At 40.3% G+C, this 17,097-nt stretch overlaps 1 protein-coding gene across 9 annotated transcripts in view; it reads right to left on the bottom strand.

The window, feature by feature from the left end:
* Positions 1–17,097, bottom strand: part of MYBPC1 (myosin binding protein C1) — an 86,219-nt gene that overhangs the window by 5,779 nt on the left and 63,343 nt on the right. For 6 of the 9 annotated variants that reach the window (XM_053226662.1, XM_027070317.2, XM_053226658.1 and 3 more), the window contains 7 exons: positions 16,569–16,622; positions 15,424–15,591; positions 10,923–11,011; positions 7,813–8,008; positions 5,678–5,817; positions 2,586–2,745; positions 1,056–1,192 (listed from right to left, as the gene is read on the bottom strand). In XM_053226662.1, the coding sequence (XP_053082637.1) occupies positions 1,056–1,192; positions 2,586–2,745; positions 5,678–5,817; positions 7,813–8,008; positions 10,923–11,011; positions 15,424–15,591; positions 16,569–16,622 (944 nt within the window). The remainder of the gene's footprint in view (positions 1–1,055; positions 1,193–2,585; positions 2,746–5,677; positions 5,818–7,812; positions 8,009–10,922; positions 11,012–15,423; positions 15,592–16,568; positions 16,623–17,097) is intronic. The other 3 variants (XM_053226659.1, XM_053226663.1, XM_053226661.1) reach the window with 1 other exon arrangement.

Here is a 17,097-nt window from a genome sequence, read left to right as displayed (position 1 = left end):
AGTCTCTTTCCTCAATGATATTCCTTTCTATAGTTTCGGCTCCAAGAGATGGAATATAGCACCCCCATGCCTAGGATGAGTCACAGCTCTGGCCTTTCTCTTAAGCTCTGGTGACCTCTCCTCTCCCTCCTGGTCATTCCTGCTTGTATCGACATCACTTCCAACTAAAGATGAATTCAGGATCTTCCTCTCATTCTCAGTGTAACTTCTCCCTTGACTCGTCTATTCCTGCTGATGGTATATGCAGGAATCATACCACTTTGCAATGTTTCCAAATTCTAGGGCACTTTTCCCACAGTGCCACCAGGAAAAAAAATATCTCTATGGGAAACATTCATTAATTCGTTGCTCTTTTCAAATGCCATCAAGAAACCTTAAAACCTTTCTAAATCTCTTCAATCAGATATGATTTCTTCCTTCCTAGGACAGCACATTTTATATTCTGCCTTGCATTACAGTATCATCATTTGCTTTAATCTATTTTAGAAAATTTGATGAATCAATATTACCACCAGATTTTTCAGGTGAAACAATATTACTTCCATCTCCTTACCTCTCAGTATTTTTTAAAATGGGTGTTTTGGGTTTTCCTAAATAGTCATCTTTTATTTAGTAAAGAAATATAAGCATTTTTTTACTACTGTATTTAAATAGTGGACCTAATTATCCACCAACACCACAATGCTGCACTCTCCTCCCTATCCCAGAAAAAGATACAATAGCACAACTTATATTGTTATTTGCAATTATAATGTGTCTAACATAAAACAAAAAGGGGACTTGGGGGCGCCTGGGTGGCTCAGTCAGTTAAGCATCCGACTTCAGCTCAGGTCATGATCTCACGGTTTGTGGGTTTGAGCCCCGCATCAGGCTCTGTGCTGACAGCTCAGAACCTGGAGCCTGCTTTGGATTCTGTGTCTCCCTCTCTCTCTGCCCCTCTCCCGTTCATGCTCGGTCTCTCAAAAATAAATAAAAATGTTAAAAAAAAATTTTAAAACAAAGGGGAATTTGGGACTAATTCTTAAATTTAACTAATGTGATTGAAAAAATGGTACCTTAGGATTTCCTCTCACACTGCAGTTCAGGGTGGCATTGTAACCAGCCACAGCATAGGTGTTAACCAAAGGCTGAGTAAACATGGGTGCCTCCGTGAAATCAAAATCTTCATACACTGGATTTTTGTAGATTTTACCTTAAAAACAAGCATTAGAAAAACACAAATTGGCCTGAGAATATGTCATTCTTGGCATACTTTATTCATGGTTAAAACTCCCCTGAGCTTATAAAAACATGTAAAAATATGGGTGAATTCCACACAACATTCATTCTGAAGTGTACAAACGGACAATCGCACTGGGACACAAAGTCAGTACGGTCATCTGAGACTGAAAGAAATACTGAGAAGAATCTGGTATCTGAATATTTTGATCGACAGTATATTTTAATGTAAAGGCAATGAGCAATGAGGACTTTAAGGACAGTGGTTTATGAGGAAATGAAATTCCTATCTCTGATTTTAGCCATCCAGACCCACAGCCCAGAAGTTGGAAAGAAGTCAGAAAGTTTATATTTTTTAAAAAATGCAATATTAAAAATACAAACAAGGGGCACCCTGGGTTGTTCAATCAGTTAAGCCTCTGATTCTTGATTTTAGCTTAGGTCATAATCTCAGTTTGTGAGATTGAGCCCCACGTTGGGCACTGTGCTGACAGAGTGGAGACTGCTTGGGATGCCCTCTCTCCCTCTCTCTGCCCACCCCCTCTCAAAATACATAAATAAACAGTTAAAAAATAAATAAAAATAAAATTTTTTACTGGTAAAATCAACATTTTACTCAAACATTTTTACCACAATTTAAAAATGTGTGTTTATCAGTTTCTGAATTCCCTTTCACCACATCTCTATAGCCAGTCTTCTTGAGAACATCTAGTCATTGAAAACTGGGGTTTCCAGATGTCCAGTTGTAATATTGTGATTTACAATAAGAAATACATTAAAACCTTGGTTTGCAAGCATAATTCATTCCGGAAACATGCTTGTAATCCAAAGCACTGGTATATCAAAGTGAATTTCAGGAAACATTGGCTTAGTTATGATCACGTGATGACCGGCATCACATACTACTAGCACTGCAAGACAACTCGTTTATCTCATAAAAATACATTAGAAATGTTCGTGTCTTGCGGAACACTCGCAATCCAAGACTTCACTGTAAATATTTGGTCTTCTGGCCCCATTTCTGTCACAGAGCTCCTAAAACCCTTGAAATTTCCTAAGGGAGGAAAGTTATAAAAGGGTCTTTTGTTAAATTAATGAGGTGACCTTTGGACTGAAGGATGGGGACTTGTTGCCAGCTGTGATTAGTGGTTTCAAACTTTCAGTCCCATCCCCAGACCTCCAGGGAAGGGAGAGGGCCTGGAGACTGGAATTAATTGTGGTAGGGAAGCCTCTATAAAACAAAACAAAACAAAACAAAACAAAACAAAACAAAACAAAACAAAACAAAAACAAAAGGAAACCCCTCACACCCCCACATACTGGAATTGAGTCCAGAACCTCCTTATATGAGTCCACTGCTAACTCACCATCCTTGGCGATCACAGCACTCTCCTTAGTCATTGTTGCATCCTCACTGAGGCCACACATGTTCTCAGCAAAGACCCGGAAATAATATTCATTTCCTATGACCAGTTCAGTAATGGTAGCATTGGTTCGGTGATAATGCTCAATGACAGTGAACCATTCCTAAAGGAAAAAAAAAATTTTTTTTTGAGAAAAATCATCTAAAAACACACAACTATTCCAACTGTTGATTAGAATAAACAGTGGGGATGTTTTATTAACTATGAGAAAAATAGCACTGATTTTTATATTGAGAGTACTAACAACGTACATTTAATTTGTTTAACATTTTATAATATACTTGATTATGTATAATTTAATATTTTTTTAAATCTTTATTTATTTTTTTTGAGAGAGAGAGAGAGAGAGCGTGAGTCAGGGAAGTGCAGCAAGAGAGGGAGACAGAGAATCCCAAGCAGGTTCCACACTATCAGCACAGAGCCCGATGAGGGACCTTGAACTCACGAACCATGAGATCATGACCTGAGCTGAAAGCAAGAGTCAGATGTTTAACCGACTGAGCCACCTAGGCACCCCTATAGTTTAATGGTCATTTACACATTAGATTCATATACCCTAGATGTCAACTCCTACCTTTATATTTTCTTCCTAAGTGTACAGTGTCTGTCACCTATCTTTTGTATAAAAACATCTGATTTTAGAATTTTAGTGTGAACAGGGGCACCTGGGTGGCTCAGTCAGTTAAGCGTCCAACTTTGGCTCAGGTCACGATCTTGCGGTTTGTGAGTTCGAGCCCTAAATCAGGCTGTCTGCTGTCAGTGCAGAGCCCAATTTGGATTCTCTGGCCCCCTCTCTCTCTGCCACTCCCCCGCTCTCTCTTTCTCTCAAGAATAAATTTGAAAAAAAAACATTAAAAAGGGATTTTTGTGCAAACATCTATTCTGAAGAAGAGATGATGCTAAATCACTAGAGAAAAATTAATATCACCCAATAAGTTTGCTTAATATTAAAGTAGGTTCTTCTGGGTCTTTGCTCAGATATTAAACCTCTTCCCTGACTGTTCACCCTCCCACCATTCTGTGCTGGTTATACTCTCTCACCTTAACCTGGCTAGGTTTTCTTTGCAGCACTTGCTACCTTAAATTACATTATATATTTACTGTTTTACTTGTTTCCTGTCTACCTCCTCCACTGAAATGGACACAGCATGATGAGAAGAAAACACAACTTTTCTTCTTACCCCTGTATCTCCAGTGCCTATTATAATACCTGGCACATAGTAGGTACTATGCACAAAATAAATGTTTATTGACTACCCGAATGAATGAATGAATGAATGAGAAGCTAAAACAAGTAATTTTCTTTTCAATTTTTCCTCACCATACCAAGAAATATAGTGGTCTCAAAGTTTATCTTGCAACCAGTAGAGAACCACAGATGTTTAGTACCACTAATTGAGAAAATACATTTTTTAGATGTTTTTAAATTTTATTTTTATTTATATTGAGAGAGAGAAAGAGAAAGAGAGAGAGAGAGAGAGCATGGGGGAAGGGCAGAGAGAGAGAGAGAGAGAGAGAGAATCACCAGCAGGTTCCGCCCTTCCGCCCTGTCAGAGCCAGACTTGGGGTTGAACCCATGAATCATGAGATCATGACCTAAGCTGAAATCAAGAGTTGGACGCTTAACCCGCTGAGCCACATGCTTTCAGGTGCCCCAAGAAAATACATTTTCTGATAAAAAGTGCATAAGGAAAAGGATTTTTCTTAGAATTTTTAGGGGCCATCATTATCTCAGTATTTTAGATATATATTTTTTAAGTAGGCTCCAATATATTTTTTAAGTAGGCTCCATGCCCAGAGTAAGAGCCCAACACAAAGTGGCTTGAACTCACATCCTTGAGATCAAGACCTGAGATGAGATCAGGTATTGGACACTTAACTGACTGAGCCACCCGGGTGGTCCATATTTTGAATATTTTTAGGACACCAGGCAAATGTAGTTATGACTTCCTTTATTCCCAGAGCACTTTATTCCAAAATTTATTCCAGCATTTATTGTATTGCTTTGTCATTTGGTTTTATGATGTTTTTCTTCTTGCCTAGATTGTGAGTGCTCCTTTTTTTCCCCCCGATCCAGTAGCTAGAACAGTGCTCAACATATAGTGAAGAATAAATTAATGTGTTGGCACACATAATGAAAAAAATGTCTATGAAGTTATGAATGACAACAGGAATTTAAGTGAAGATTAGCATCTGTAGCCACAATGAGACAATGGTGTGGTATCTCCTGGGAGTTACACTGGGCAGACAGAAACACAGGGATGCAGAGGTTGGGGATCAGTCTCTGTCACCAGTTAGAACTCAGTCAACAGTGAGAAAGTCCGTCCAGGTTCACCTGGACTTGACTGGCTATCCAAGAAGACAAGTTCTTACTGACATCTACTAGTGTAAATGCCTGAAGACTTCCTGTCAATATCATTAAGTATGATATTTCACTCTTCCTATAAGAAGGAAGAGGGGCTCGATGCCATTGTGTGCCCAAATATTCATTTATTCATTCATTCACATACAGGTAGGGCAGTAGTACGGTGTAGAGGATGGATTCTGATGCAGGAGCACCTAGACTTTAACATTTAAAATGGTGATCTCAAGCAAGTCATTTATCCTTTCTGAGCCTCAGTTTCCTCATCTATTAAATACAGGTAATAATAAATCGTACTCCGACTAGGTTGCCTCTTGAACACACTAATAAGCTCCTTCCCTCTTCAGGAACTTTGCACTTGCTGTTCTCTTCAGAATCTTTCTTTTCTAACTGGTCTCTTTCTATACATGTTATCCAACATTTATTTTACAAGGAGAAAGAGTTGCATGGATATAAATCTGAGTCAGAATCCAGAGTGACTAAATATTTGTTGAACAAATGAATTTATTGAATTCCACTGAGCACTATGTCAGCTGCTTCATACTGTTTTAGCCTCATGATAACCAAGCAAAGTAAATATTCATGTCCTTAAGAGGACCTCATGCCCTGCCCCCCTTTACTTTTGATGAAATGCGATTTTGCTGCTGCTGAACCAGAGATGGCCAGACCTTACCATGCTCTTCTTATCAGCTTTCTGGATCGTGTACCCTGTGATGGCTGCATTTCCATCATCCTTTGGTGGTATCCATGATAGAGCAACATTCTCTCCCCAGACATCCTCAATCTTCACCAGTTGAGGTGGACCTGGACGGTCTAGAGGACGAATTCATGACATCATTATGAGGTCATTTTCCCTCCCAACATATGCAGTGGTCCCCCACCTTAATGGCTGTTTTGCTTTCAGAGGTTTCCATTACCCCAGGCAACCAAGATCCGGAAGCAGATGCTCCTCCTTCTGATATAGTGTCAGAAAGTCAGTGGTAACCTAATGCTACGTCACAACGCCTGCATCATTCACCTTACTTCATGTCACCATGTAGGCATTTTATCATCTCACATCATCAGAAGAAGGGTGAGTACAGTACAGTGAGATATTTTGTGAGAGAGATTAACTTTTATTACGGTACATGGTTGTACTTGTTCTGTTTTATTGTTAGTTACTTTTGTTAATCTTACTGTACCTAATTTATAAATTGAATTTTATCATAGGTATGTACGTATAGGACAAAACAGCATATATAGGGTTTGGTACTACTCACAGTTTCAGACGTCTGGGAACCTGTCTCCATCAATAAACAGGACTGCTGTACTTCATTGTAGGAAGATATTTTAAAATGCCCTTCCTTCCCTGCATTTCTACCCACATTTCTTTCACCATTCTTAAACTTTAGGAGAGTGGAATGCACTCCAGCTAAGCTCATCTGGAAACTCTTGACTTTTATCTTCATGGAAAGACAAGGATTTTGAAAGGAAAATTTAAATGAAATTTTAAACCTCATCAACCTTCACTCCAAGAGCAGGCTACTGGCAATGAATCACAAGGTTACACTGCCTAATGGGAAATGTAAGCTGACCCTGGGCTCCAAATCTTAGAGCCCATCTGGGCCAAGCAGCTCTGGCTTTTGGTGCGCGGCACGGAGGCCACAGCCTGTGAGTGGGTTCCTTTGCTGTACCCAAAAGGTGCCTTTAACGTGCATGAAGAAAACTTATTTTATCTCTCTGCCAATGTTAAATTTGGAACGAATAAAATAACTAGAATAATAATCATTATTTATTGAACACTTTGAGTGTGCAAGCAATGTCCTGGGCACTTAGAACTACCTGTTAAAGTAACTACGTGGCAAAGTGGAAAAGAGAAGTCCTTCTGTGTGTTTCAGAGGGAAGGTGCTCTTCCAGACCTGGAGGCTCCCATTAGAGTGGGGCTTCCATGGGGGTTCCCATTAGAATGGAGCCCAGCCAGATCCAAGGGCACAGGGTAGCCTCAGCACTCCCCTCAACTTAACAGAAATCAAGAACGGTTAGCCAGTAGGAAGACAGTACTTAGCTTAAAGGGCGTGAAATTTCAGCCAACAGGAAGTTTCTCCTTTAGTGAGAAACTCCTAGTTTCAGCAAATTTGCTGAAATATAATAATAAAAATGACTGGACTGGAAACAAGTCTTCTGTAGCTATGCTCTTAGATGCATTTCTTCGCATTGCAAAAATTACAGAACAGTTCAAGTGAGAGGGGCCTATCTGTGAGACATCCTCCCTCTATTACCCTAACTCTGGACAGAAGTAAGACCTACACTTATTTATTCATTTATTTGGACAGGAGAATGAGTATCTAGCCCTGTAGGAATAACCAATTAGGTGTTTAACTATTTAGGTACATCTTCCTTACATTTAAAAAAACTCTTCCCTCTCCATTAAAACTGTATTAGTTGAAAAATTTAGGTGTGGTAAGAAACATGTTAAACTATGTTTAGAATCTGCTTTGTTTTTTATGCCAGAACTCAAAACAGGAAATAGTTTCATCATCAAGGAGTTGAGAAACAGAATAAGAGAGAACTGGATTATGAAGCGGTACAGATGGTTTGCACTAAAAAGTACATATATTAATTTTCTTTAACATATATGCCCTAAGTCTCCATGATTAGTTTTTCTAGTAAGAAAAAAGGTATTTTGAAATACACATTTTACCAATGTAATTTTAATTCTAAAAAAAGAATTTTATGGAAAGCCATTCTAACACAAATTCTTACTCTTGCCTTAATGACAAGGACAATTAGTACAAATACTGCTTTGATAGAACATTCTTCCAAACCTACCAACGATCTGGATATCGATTGAAGCCGTTTCCACAAATTTTTCCACTTTGACTTGCAGATCATATTTCCCAGAGTGGCTCCTTTCTGCTTTTCTGATAAATATGATTGTATCAGTCTCAGAGTTGCGAATGTTTATTTGATTCTTATCAATTTCTGCACCATCTTTCTTCCAAGTTAATTCTGGCCTTGGTTTTCCCTAAAGAGAAAGACAGGAAAAAGTAGAGGGGGAGGGAAAACAGATGGTTTCAAGATTTTTTTTCAGTGTTACAAAAAATGACAGTTGCTGATCCCATTTTCGGCAAGGTTGGAGACAGCCTGGTGGTCAGCGACTATGGCAGAAACAGTAATACTCACATTGCCTGTTGGTTGCATTCTGTGTGCAAGGCACTACATTAGATACATGAGGTTTACTATTTCCTTTCATCTTCCCATCAAGATAATAAATGTCATTATCCTCACTTTTTGGATAAAGGAATTAAGTGACTTGCCTAAGGCCTTGTGACTTAAGTGCTGGAACCAGGTCTTACCTCCAGGTCTCTCTAGCTCCAAAACCTGTATAACATAGCATAATGGTTAAGAACATGGGCCCTGGAATCTGTATTTGGATGCTGACTCTACCTCTTAATAGCTGTGTGACCTTGGGCAAGTTATTTAAACTCTCTCTGCCTCAATTTCCCAAACTGTAAAATGAGAACAATGACAGTACCTATCTCACAGAATAGTTATAAAGACTGAAGTACTTTTAGTATTATTTTTTTCCAATTTCTTTTTTAATGTTTATTTGTTTTTGACAGAGAGAAAGCACAAGCAAGGGAGGTGCAGAGAAAGGGAGACACAGAATCTGAAGCAGCCTCCAGGCTCTGAGCTGTCAGCACAGAGCCTGATGCGGGGCTTGAACTCACGACCTGTGAGATCATGACCTGAGCCCAAGTTGGACGCTTAACTGACTGAGCCACCCAGGTGCCCCAAGACTGAAGTTCCTAAAGCTTCTGCACACTACATACGTGCTTTATTATTATCTAAATGTACATGATATTATTTCCACAGCATCGTGCCACTCATTTCAGACTTGTCTACAATTCTCTCTCTGCTCTTTCTAGCTGTCAAAACTATGCTTTAACAGAAAGTTTTGGGGGATTATAATCTAATTCAAGAATACATGTTTTGGTTTATATTGCAAAGGAACTTCCTAGGATTTCCAAAGACCCAGGCTCACCCTGCAGACAGGAGCCAAAGATTAATTCAGTCAGGTAAGGCATAGCCTTCCTTTGGACTCCTAACATGGCTTGTTGATAGGTTATGATAAAAAATGTGAGAGACCCACATCAAACCCCTGCCTACAGAGCTTGAAGAATGGTCGGGGTGCTTAGACTTACACATGGGAAGTGGAGAACAATACTGTTAAAGATAAGGAAAAACAGTTCCAGGTTTCACTTCTGTAAATGTACAATTTGCTTTCACTACTGGGGAAACAAAAAACAGAGTTTTCCGATAATATATGCAGTGTAAAAAAAAAAAAAACGGCACTGGAGGAAGTGTCCACAGACATGGACTCTGCTCTTGAAAGTGCCATTTACTCGTGTGACCTTGGGCAAGTCACCTAACTTCTCTGAACATCAGTTTCTTCTGTCAAGTGGTGGTAAGGAAATCTGCCCTTCTTGCCTCACAAGGTATTTCTTAAGATCAAACGAGATGTTCATGAGAACTCTTGAGGTTCCGCAAATAGATGAACATGACACAATGGTCTCATTGCCTGCTTCCTGGCAGCTGAGCAGCCTCTGGGATGCCATACCTGTGAGGTCCCTGTTCTCATGGTCTTTCCTCCCCCCAGACCCAGTCAGAAGTTAGACACACAGACTCCCAAGATGTGGGAATTGGGATTAGCATTAGCAGTAGACATGGTACAAAAACTGGAGATTTTGCAGCCCAGATTCAGCAGCCCCACTCCAGCCCACGTGCCTGCCTAGTGCCAACTCCTGGTTTTATTTGAGGCTGTGTGGGGAGAGAAGTGGGAGGAACCTTGTCAAGCCACCTCCTTCCTCCCCTGCCCTGTTTATACTCATGTCCTCCTTGGCTTTCGTTTTGATTTCGCACACTTTATGTAGAAGGTAATCACTTCTTCGAGCTGCAGGCCCCAGGTGCTGGTGCTGGAATTGGCTGTCTTTTAGCTTGCTTGTCATGGGAGCCCGGGTCTGAATGAGCTGTGTGTGTGTTCAAATGTGTGCAGAGACCTAAATTCTAATTCTAAAGTCTTGCTGTCTGATGTAACAACTACAAGGCTGTTTAAACTAAAGCAAATTAAAATTAAGGAAAACTAAAAATTAATCTTCCCAGTTGCGCTGGTTCCAAGTTTCACATTTCAAGTGTTCAATGGCCACATTTGGCTCATGGCTACCATATTGGACATTGAACCTGTGAAATATTTCCACCATCACAGAAAGTTCCATTGAATAGTGCTGTCTAGGGGTCTAAAAGGAGTCAGACAAGTAATGGGGTGGTGGTACAGTGTGTGTGTGTGTGTGTGTGTGTGTGTGTGTGTGTGTGTGTGTGTTTATGAGACCAAAACTGATTATTATAGGTGAGGCTTGGTCAATCTTGTAAACAACAGAATCTTTTGCTGGAGCCATGATTTAACAGTGTTTGCATCTTTCAGTTAGTGGCATCAAGATTTCAACATTCAGTTATCCCTCTTCCTTTGGTTTCGGGTAACCATGGGAAGTAAGCACATGATGTTTTCCTGAATATTACTCCAAGAGCTTCACTTAAAATGAAGACTAGTTTTATGGATATATAGGACCAGAAAGAATCTTCAAGCATTTCTTGTTTTGGTATCTCCTTGGTGTTTCCTCTCTGCCCCACTGTAGTCCCTGTCTTCAGACCAGTCCAAGCTAGGTGTCATTTATCTCATGCAGAATGAAAATCTATCAGTTTGATAGATTTCTCAACAAGCACGAGATTGTTTAATCACTCCCCAGATCTCTTGCATTATTTATCTACTTTTCCTCTGAGGAAGTCCTGGGTCATGATGAATTTAAGTGCTAGAGTACCTGTCTCTACTTCTTAAACACCCCAGCACTGGAAAGAGAAAATAAGTGCCCCTGAATTATTACCTGGAAAGGTATAACCAGATTGACAGCTTCTCCAACTCTGCGGATATAGGTTTGCTTCAGGTGCCTTGGGATGCGAATCTTCGGAGGCTCTGAGTGAGGGCAGAACAGCATAATTTTGCGATCAGTAGAGTACACTGGAAATAGGCTTACATAAGCATGCTGGCATGAGAGTCACTGGGATATTCTTGTGCTGATGTCTCTACAGTAAAATCTTAGATGTGCCATTAAAAGATTATGTATGGTAATTTTAGTTCTAAATGCTTTCTTCAAGCAGAGATATTTTCACAGTCTGACTCAACAGAACTTATCCTTGACATCCTTGATTTTATAGCAACTTCCTATTTTTACAGTCATTATAAGTCTAAAACAACTTTATAGAAAAACACCAAGTTTTCTCTTAGGATTTTATATATATTTTTCAGTTTCTGACAGCAAATGCGTCCTGCAATGAACATTCCACAAAAGATCCATAGGCACCACATTAGCTGATAGGAGTGCCCACCTTTTCTCACCAGAAAAAAACAAAACAAAGTTTTAGTACCTAGCACTTGTTATTTAGGTAGTTCTGTTGGAATTGGATAGTAACTTTCTCCCCATGTGGCTATGAGGTACATAATAGGTGGCCCTAGCCCACTATGTATTAATGTTCATTAATTAAACACCATAAAGATACTAGAGCATGTTGTTGCAAACCCATCAGAAGCAGGAAGTCAAAGGCTCATAGGTTCACAGGGATGAGACAGGTGCCAGCACTTGAGGGCTTAGTATGTGGCAGACACTGGACTAAACACTTTTGATGAAGGGACTAATTTAAACCTCAAGGCCACCTTGTAGGATAGGTACTGTTTTACTTTATGATAAAGAAACAGGAGGATAGGAGGTTGAGTAATGTGCCCTTGGTGACCCAGCCAGGATTAGAACCTGGAGTTAGCCTTGGGACACCTGGGTGGGTGGCTCAGTCGATTCAGCATCTGACTCTTGATTTTGGCTCAGGTCATTATCTCACAGTTCGAGAGTTTGAGTCCTGCAATGCGTGAGCTCGAGCCTTACTTCAGGTGAACTCAAGCCCCACTTCAGGTGAACATGAACCCCGCTTTGGGTGAGCCATGCTGCTCGCTCTCTCTCTCTCTCTCTCTCTCTGCCCCTCATGGGATTCATTCTCTCTCTCTCTCTCTGCCTCTTGCTCACTTGTGTCCTCTCTCTCAAAAAAAAAAAAAAAAAAAAAAAAAAAGAACCTGGAGTCAGGCTTAAGTCCTATGCTCTACTTAGAAGCATGAACTTCTGAGTTAGAGATCTGAGTTTGAGTCCTGGATCTGATACATGGTAGTTCTGGTTTCAGACACCTGTTCCATAAAATCAGGATGATGAAAGCACCTAATTTGTACAATTGTTGTGAGAATTAATGGTTGAGAATAGTAGGTGTTCAATAAATTTGAGGAGATGATGATGATGATGATGATGATGATGATGATGGTGATTACTGATTGTTGGGATTGGAAGAGAATTTGGAGATCGTGTAACTCCCTAACTTTACATATAAGGAAAAGGAGACTCAGCCAGATTCTGTAGTAAACTAAACCATCATCATAATAAAAGCTAACACATATTGAGAGCTTATTATGTGACAAACACTCTGTAAAGCAGCAACATGGATCAATATATTTAATTCTGATAGCCTCTTGATGTGTCAAGTACTATTATTAAAATTTTTTTTCAAAGTTTGTTTATTTTTGAGACAGAGACAGAGTGTGAGCAGGGGAGGAGCAGAGAGAGAGAGGATGACACAGAATCCAAAGCAGGCTCCAGAACCTGACATGGGGCTCGAATTCATGAACTGTGAGATCGTTATCTGAGCCGAACTCAGACACTTAACTGACCAAGCCACCCAGGCACTCTTGTCAAATACTATTATTTCTCCATTTTGCAGATGAACAAATTAAGGCTCAGGAAGATCAAGTCTCTTATCTGAGGTCACTAGCTAATAAATGATGGAAACAGGATTCAACTTAAAAAGATTGGCTTCTGAATCTACTAAAAAAATGTATACTCTTCATGCTTTTTTTTAGAAAAAAATTTTAATGTTTATTTATTTTTAAGAGATGGACAGAGAGACAGAGTATGAGTGAGAGAAGGGCAGAGAGAGGGAGACATGGAATCCAAAGCAGACTCCAGGCTCTGAGCTGTCAGCACAGAGCCCGATACGGGGCTTGAACCATGAAATTGTGACCTGAGCCAAAGTCGGACGCTTAACCGACTGAGCCATCCAGACGCCCCACTCTTCATGTTTTCTTGCATCCATCCATCCATCCATCCATCCATCCATCCATCCATCCTGTAACTCACTCCCAATTGTCTGTGGCAGACATGGTCTAGAACTTAGATATCCAGGCCCCCAGTCCAGTGTTCTTTCCCCTGGAACAGGAACTCTCAAATGTTTTGGTCTCAGTTTTCTAACATACTCTTAAAAATTATCAAGGACCCGGGGCGCCTGGGTGGCTCAGTCGGTTGAGCGTCTGACTTAGGCTCAGGTCATGATCTCGCGGTTCCGTGAGTTCAAGCCCCGCGTCGGGCTCTGTGCTGACAGCTCAGAGCCTGGAGCCTGTTTCAGATTCTGTGTCTCCCTCTCTCTCTCTGACCCTCCCCCATTCATGCTCTCTCTGTCTCAAAAATAAATAAACGTCAAAAAAAAAAATTTAGAAAAAGAAAAAAAATTATCAAGGACCCTTCCCAAAAAAGCAATTTCTCAGCTTCTGCTTATGTGGGTTTATCAATATTTACCATATTAGAAATTAAAACTGAACTTTTCAAATATCTAGTTATTAATTTAAAGATAACATAAATGATGTTTTAATGGAATTATTTTATATTTTAGCAAATCTATTTAATGTCTGACTTAATAGAGGATATCTGGAGTCTCCTATTTGTTTCTGTATTCAGTCTGTTGTTGTAATGTGTTGTATTGGCTGAAGTCATTTAAATGAAGAAAATCTGGCTTTGCACAGACAGGAGATATATTTTAATAAACTTTTCAGACAATTATGGATATTCCTTTTTGATCCTACACTAAAACATGATAAATTGTGATTTCTTAAAGGTGAGCTGCAGCGTGGAATCTGAAGCCACTTCAATTAATTTTTCATACTCTGTTACATTAAAATCCACTAATCTATCTTACGTTTTTTTAAAATTTTTTTAACGTTTATTTATTTTTGAGACAGAGAGAGACAGAGCATGAACAGGGGAGGGTCAGAGAGAGAGGGAAACAACAGAATCGAAACAGGCTCCAGGCTCTGAGCGGTCAGCGCACAGCCCGACGCGGGGCTCGAACTCACGGACCGCGAGATCATGACCTGGGCCGAAGTCGGACGTCTAACCGACCAAGCCACCCAGGCGCCCCTCTATCTTACATTTTTAATGTAAATCTTACCCATGCATGTTTTTAATGGAAAACATCACTTCACCACATTACGTAGATCTTCTAAATGTTGACATATTCCTTTATTCAATATAAAAACTATATTTGTTAACATCACCGCCTATTTCATGAGAAAAAATTTTTTTTCATGAGAAAAGTTTTTAAGTGTTGAGGGCTGTCAAGTCCATGGCGATGGATATGAGTTTCCCAAAATTCCAATTTTTGCTTCAAAGTTCACATTTTTTCATTGAAAGGCTGACAACAAAAACTCTAAGTTGCTTTCTTCACAGTGACAGGCTCATTCCATTTGTTTTCTTAAAAATGCCTGCCAAGTGGCCATTTTTTCAAGTAAAATGGAACTGTGTGAGAAAAGTCACTAGTTCAGCCTCTGGCTCAGTTGTACCAGCCCTCTTTCTACAGACAACCACTGTGCTATAGCACGCAGCGTGAGGTCTTTATATATACTTTGCATTTCACTGCCACATAGAGGTAGGAAAAATGTGTACTCTAGGACCAAGGTTTAATAAATGGATAATTTTTATGCTTCAGCAAGAACATGCCAAGGCAAAGCCGGCCGTCTGATTTTAACTCCAAGTGCAAGGTGGTGAGGAAGACGGAAAGAACTAGTCTGGTTCCGTGGCTCTGACTTGACCTGTGCTGAGGCACCTGTGGTTTTACTCGCCATTGCTTTTGCACCGTCAGGGCGGAGGTCAGACGCTGAAAAGGGCAAATAATGCGTTCATCTCACCATGAAGACGGCTCTGCCCTCGCAGACCCACTGGTGCCACGTTGCTGAAGTTGGCACCTCTGCATTCACGCTCCTTCCGTGGGAACAGGCAGCCCCGCCAGAGCCGGCTCAGAGCCTGGGGAGGTTAGCTAGCTGGTCCTCATTCCAAGTTACAGACTCTGAGCTGACCTCCACACTGGTAAATAAGAGCTGTTTTGTTCATTTCTAACTCCCAGGAGGCATTTACAATACATCAAAGGAGGGACAGCAAAATAGGAGGTTTTGAAAAAGAAAGGGGTTAAAAAGCAAAATCAAATAACATGAAATGGAGACAAAATTTTGAAAGCCTTGCCACTTACCTATGATTTCCTTCACCAGGATGGGCTGGGAGTAGTATTTGGGCTCGCTGGCGCCCGCAGCGTTCACAGCCTTCACGCGAACAAAGATCTTTGCATCTGTAGGCAGACCTGTGATGGTGAACTTGGTCTTATCGATCAGATCTGTGTTTGCAACTATCCAATCCTCGGCTAAAATTCATAAAAGAAAAGGACAAGAAGGAGAAATGGTGTTTAGTGAAAAAAAATCATCCTAACTGGTACGGTCGACTCCAAACTAGTATTTTACTTACAATTAAATCAGTTGGAGGAAATATGATTTTGGTATGGACTCACATTACATGGGTAGGCATTTTTCATATTTAAATGAAAATGGCCTAGAATGGCTAATGTAAGTAACAGGAAGAAGGATAATCAGATTCTGCTATTTCTGAAAAACCTCTTATTCAGGATACTATGATACTAGAGTATCCTGAATTCTTGGGGACAGTCACTATGATTCAGGATACTGAGGTGATACTACAGTATCCTGAATCACAGTACCTGTCCCCAAGAATTTTGTAGCAGTTTTACTCCAGTTCAGTTTCATAAGGATTGACATACTCATGACATTTAGCCATCTACATATGTTAAAGTTCAGAAGAACAAGAAAATAGTATTCTTACGAATGAGAGACACAAACCTTTATAGTTATATAATCTCCCTGTTTTATCTTGGTTGTTTTTTTCTTATGAGGCACTCATATGTGCATAGGGAGTCTGATAATGCTTCCATTTATGAATATAAGAAGCTAATATCCACGGCAGACAGGAAACACAGCCCTGGAGACAAGGCTTATAAGGTATTGGCATAATTCTTTCACTTCAATCAAAAATGATGATATTTTTAAAAGGTTTTGGTAGCTTTATCTATAACATCAAGAGAATTTGAACCCAGCATTCAAGGGTTGCAAATATTTCAACTTCTGAAAGTTTGCATGCATTATGCCCACAGGGTTGGTTGGGGAGGCTTGGATCCCACATTATTAGCTCAATGCCTGCCCACCCCCTTGATCTCTAAGGACTTTTTCATGTGTGGGTGGTAGGTGTACTTCATGCTTGGTCATGGAACATTCCCAGAAACTGTATCATATAGTAAGAAAGTTTGAAAGCTTTCATAGAATACTTTACCTGGTAGGTCATATGCAGCCTCCCCATTTTCATCAGACTGTTTTGCTGATGTACCTTTGAGAATCCGTCATTAAAATTAATTAAAGACACCCACTTTCACACCAGAAGAATATCGTATCAGTAGTCAGCATTCTCTGTTAGTAAAGTATGCAAAGTATGCAAAGATATTTGTCTTCAGAGCAGTGACGGAAGAGACCAAACACATTGGGGTGGGGGGGTGGGTAGTTCCTCAGGAGATCCACAGCCTACTGTGTTCAGACTGTGGTTATTGTCCTGAGGCATCTGCCACAGAGAAGAAGAGGAGACAAGAGGAGACAAGAGGCTGGGCACCTCCAGCTGTGGGAACAAGAGGTAGAAAGGAACAAAGCAAGACCCTGAAGAGAAAGGAGGAGCGGGTCCCGGACTCCATAAGGGAGCAGCACACAGTGGAACAGTCTATCTTTTCACCTGTCCCTGCGACCCCAGCCAGGAGGGTCCTCCCAGGCACCCAGGTAACACAGAACTCCTGCTATGGGGTTCAATCATCACA

The sequence above is a fragment of the Acinonyx jubatus genome, chromosome B4 (assembly GCF_027475565.1).
Source record: "Acinonyx jubatus isolate Ajub_Pintada_27869175 chromosome B4, VMU_Ajub_asm_v1.0, whole genome shotgun sequence".
NCBI classification, from domain to species: domain Eukaryota; kingdom Metazoa; phylum Chordata; class Mammalia; order Carnivora; family Felidae; genus Acinonyx; species Acinonyx jubatus.
Note: the sequence above shows the minus strand (reverse complement) of the source record. Positions and strands in the feature narration are given on the sequence as shown.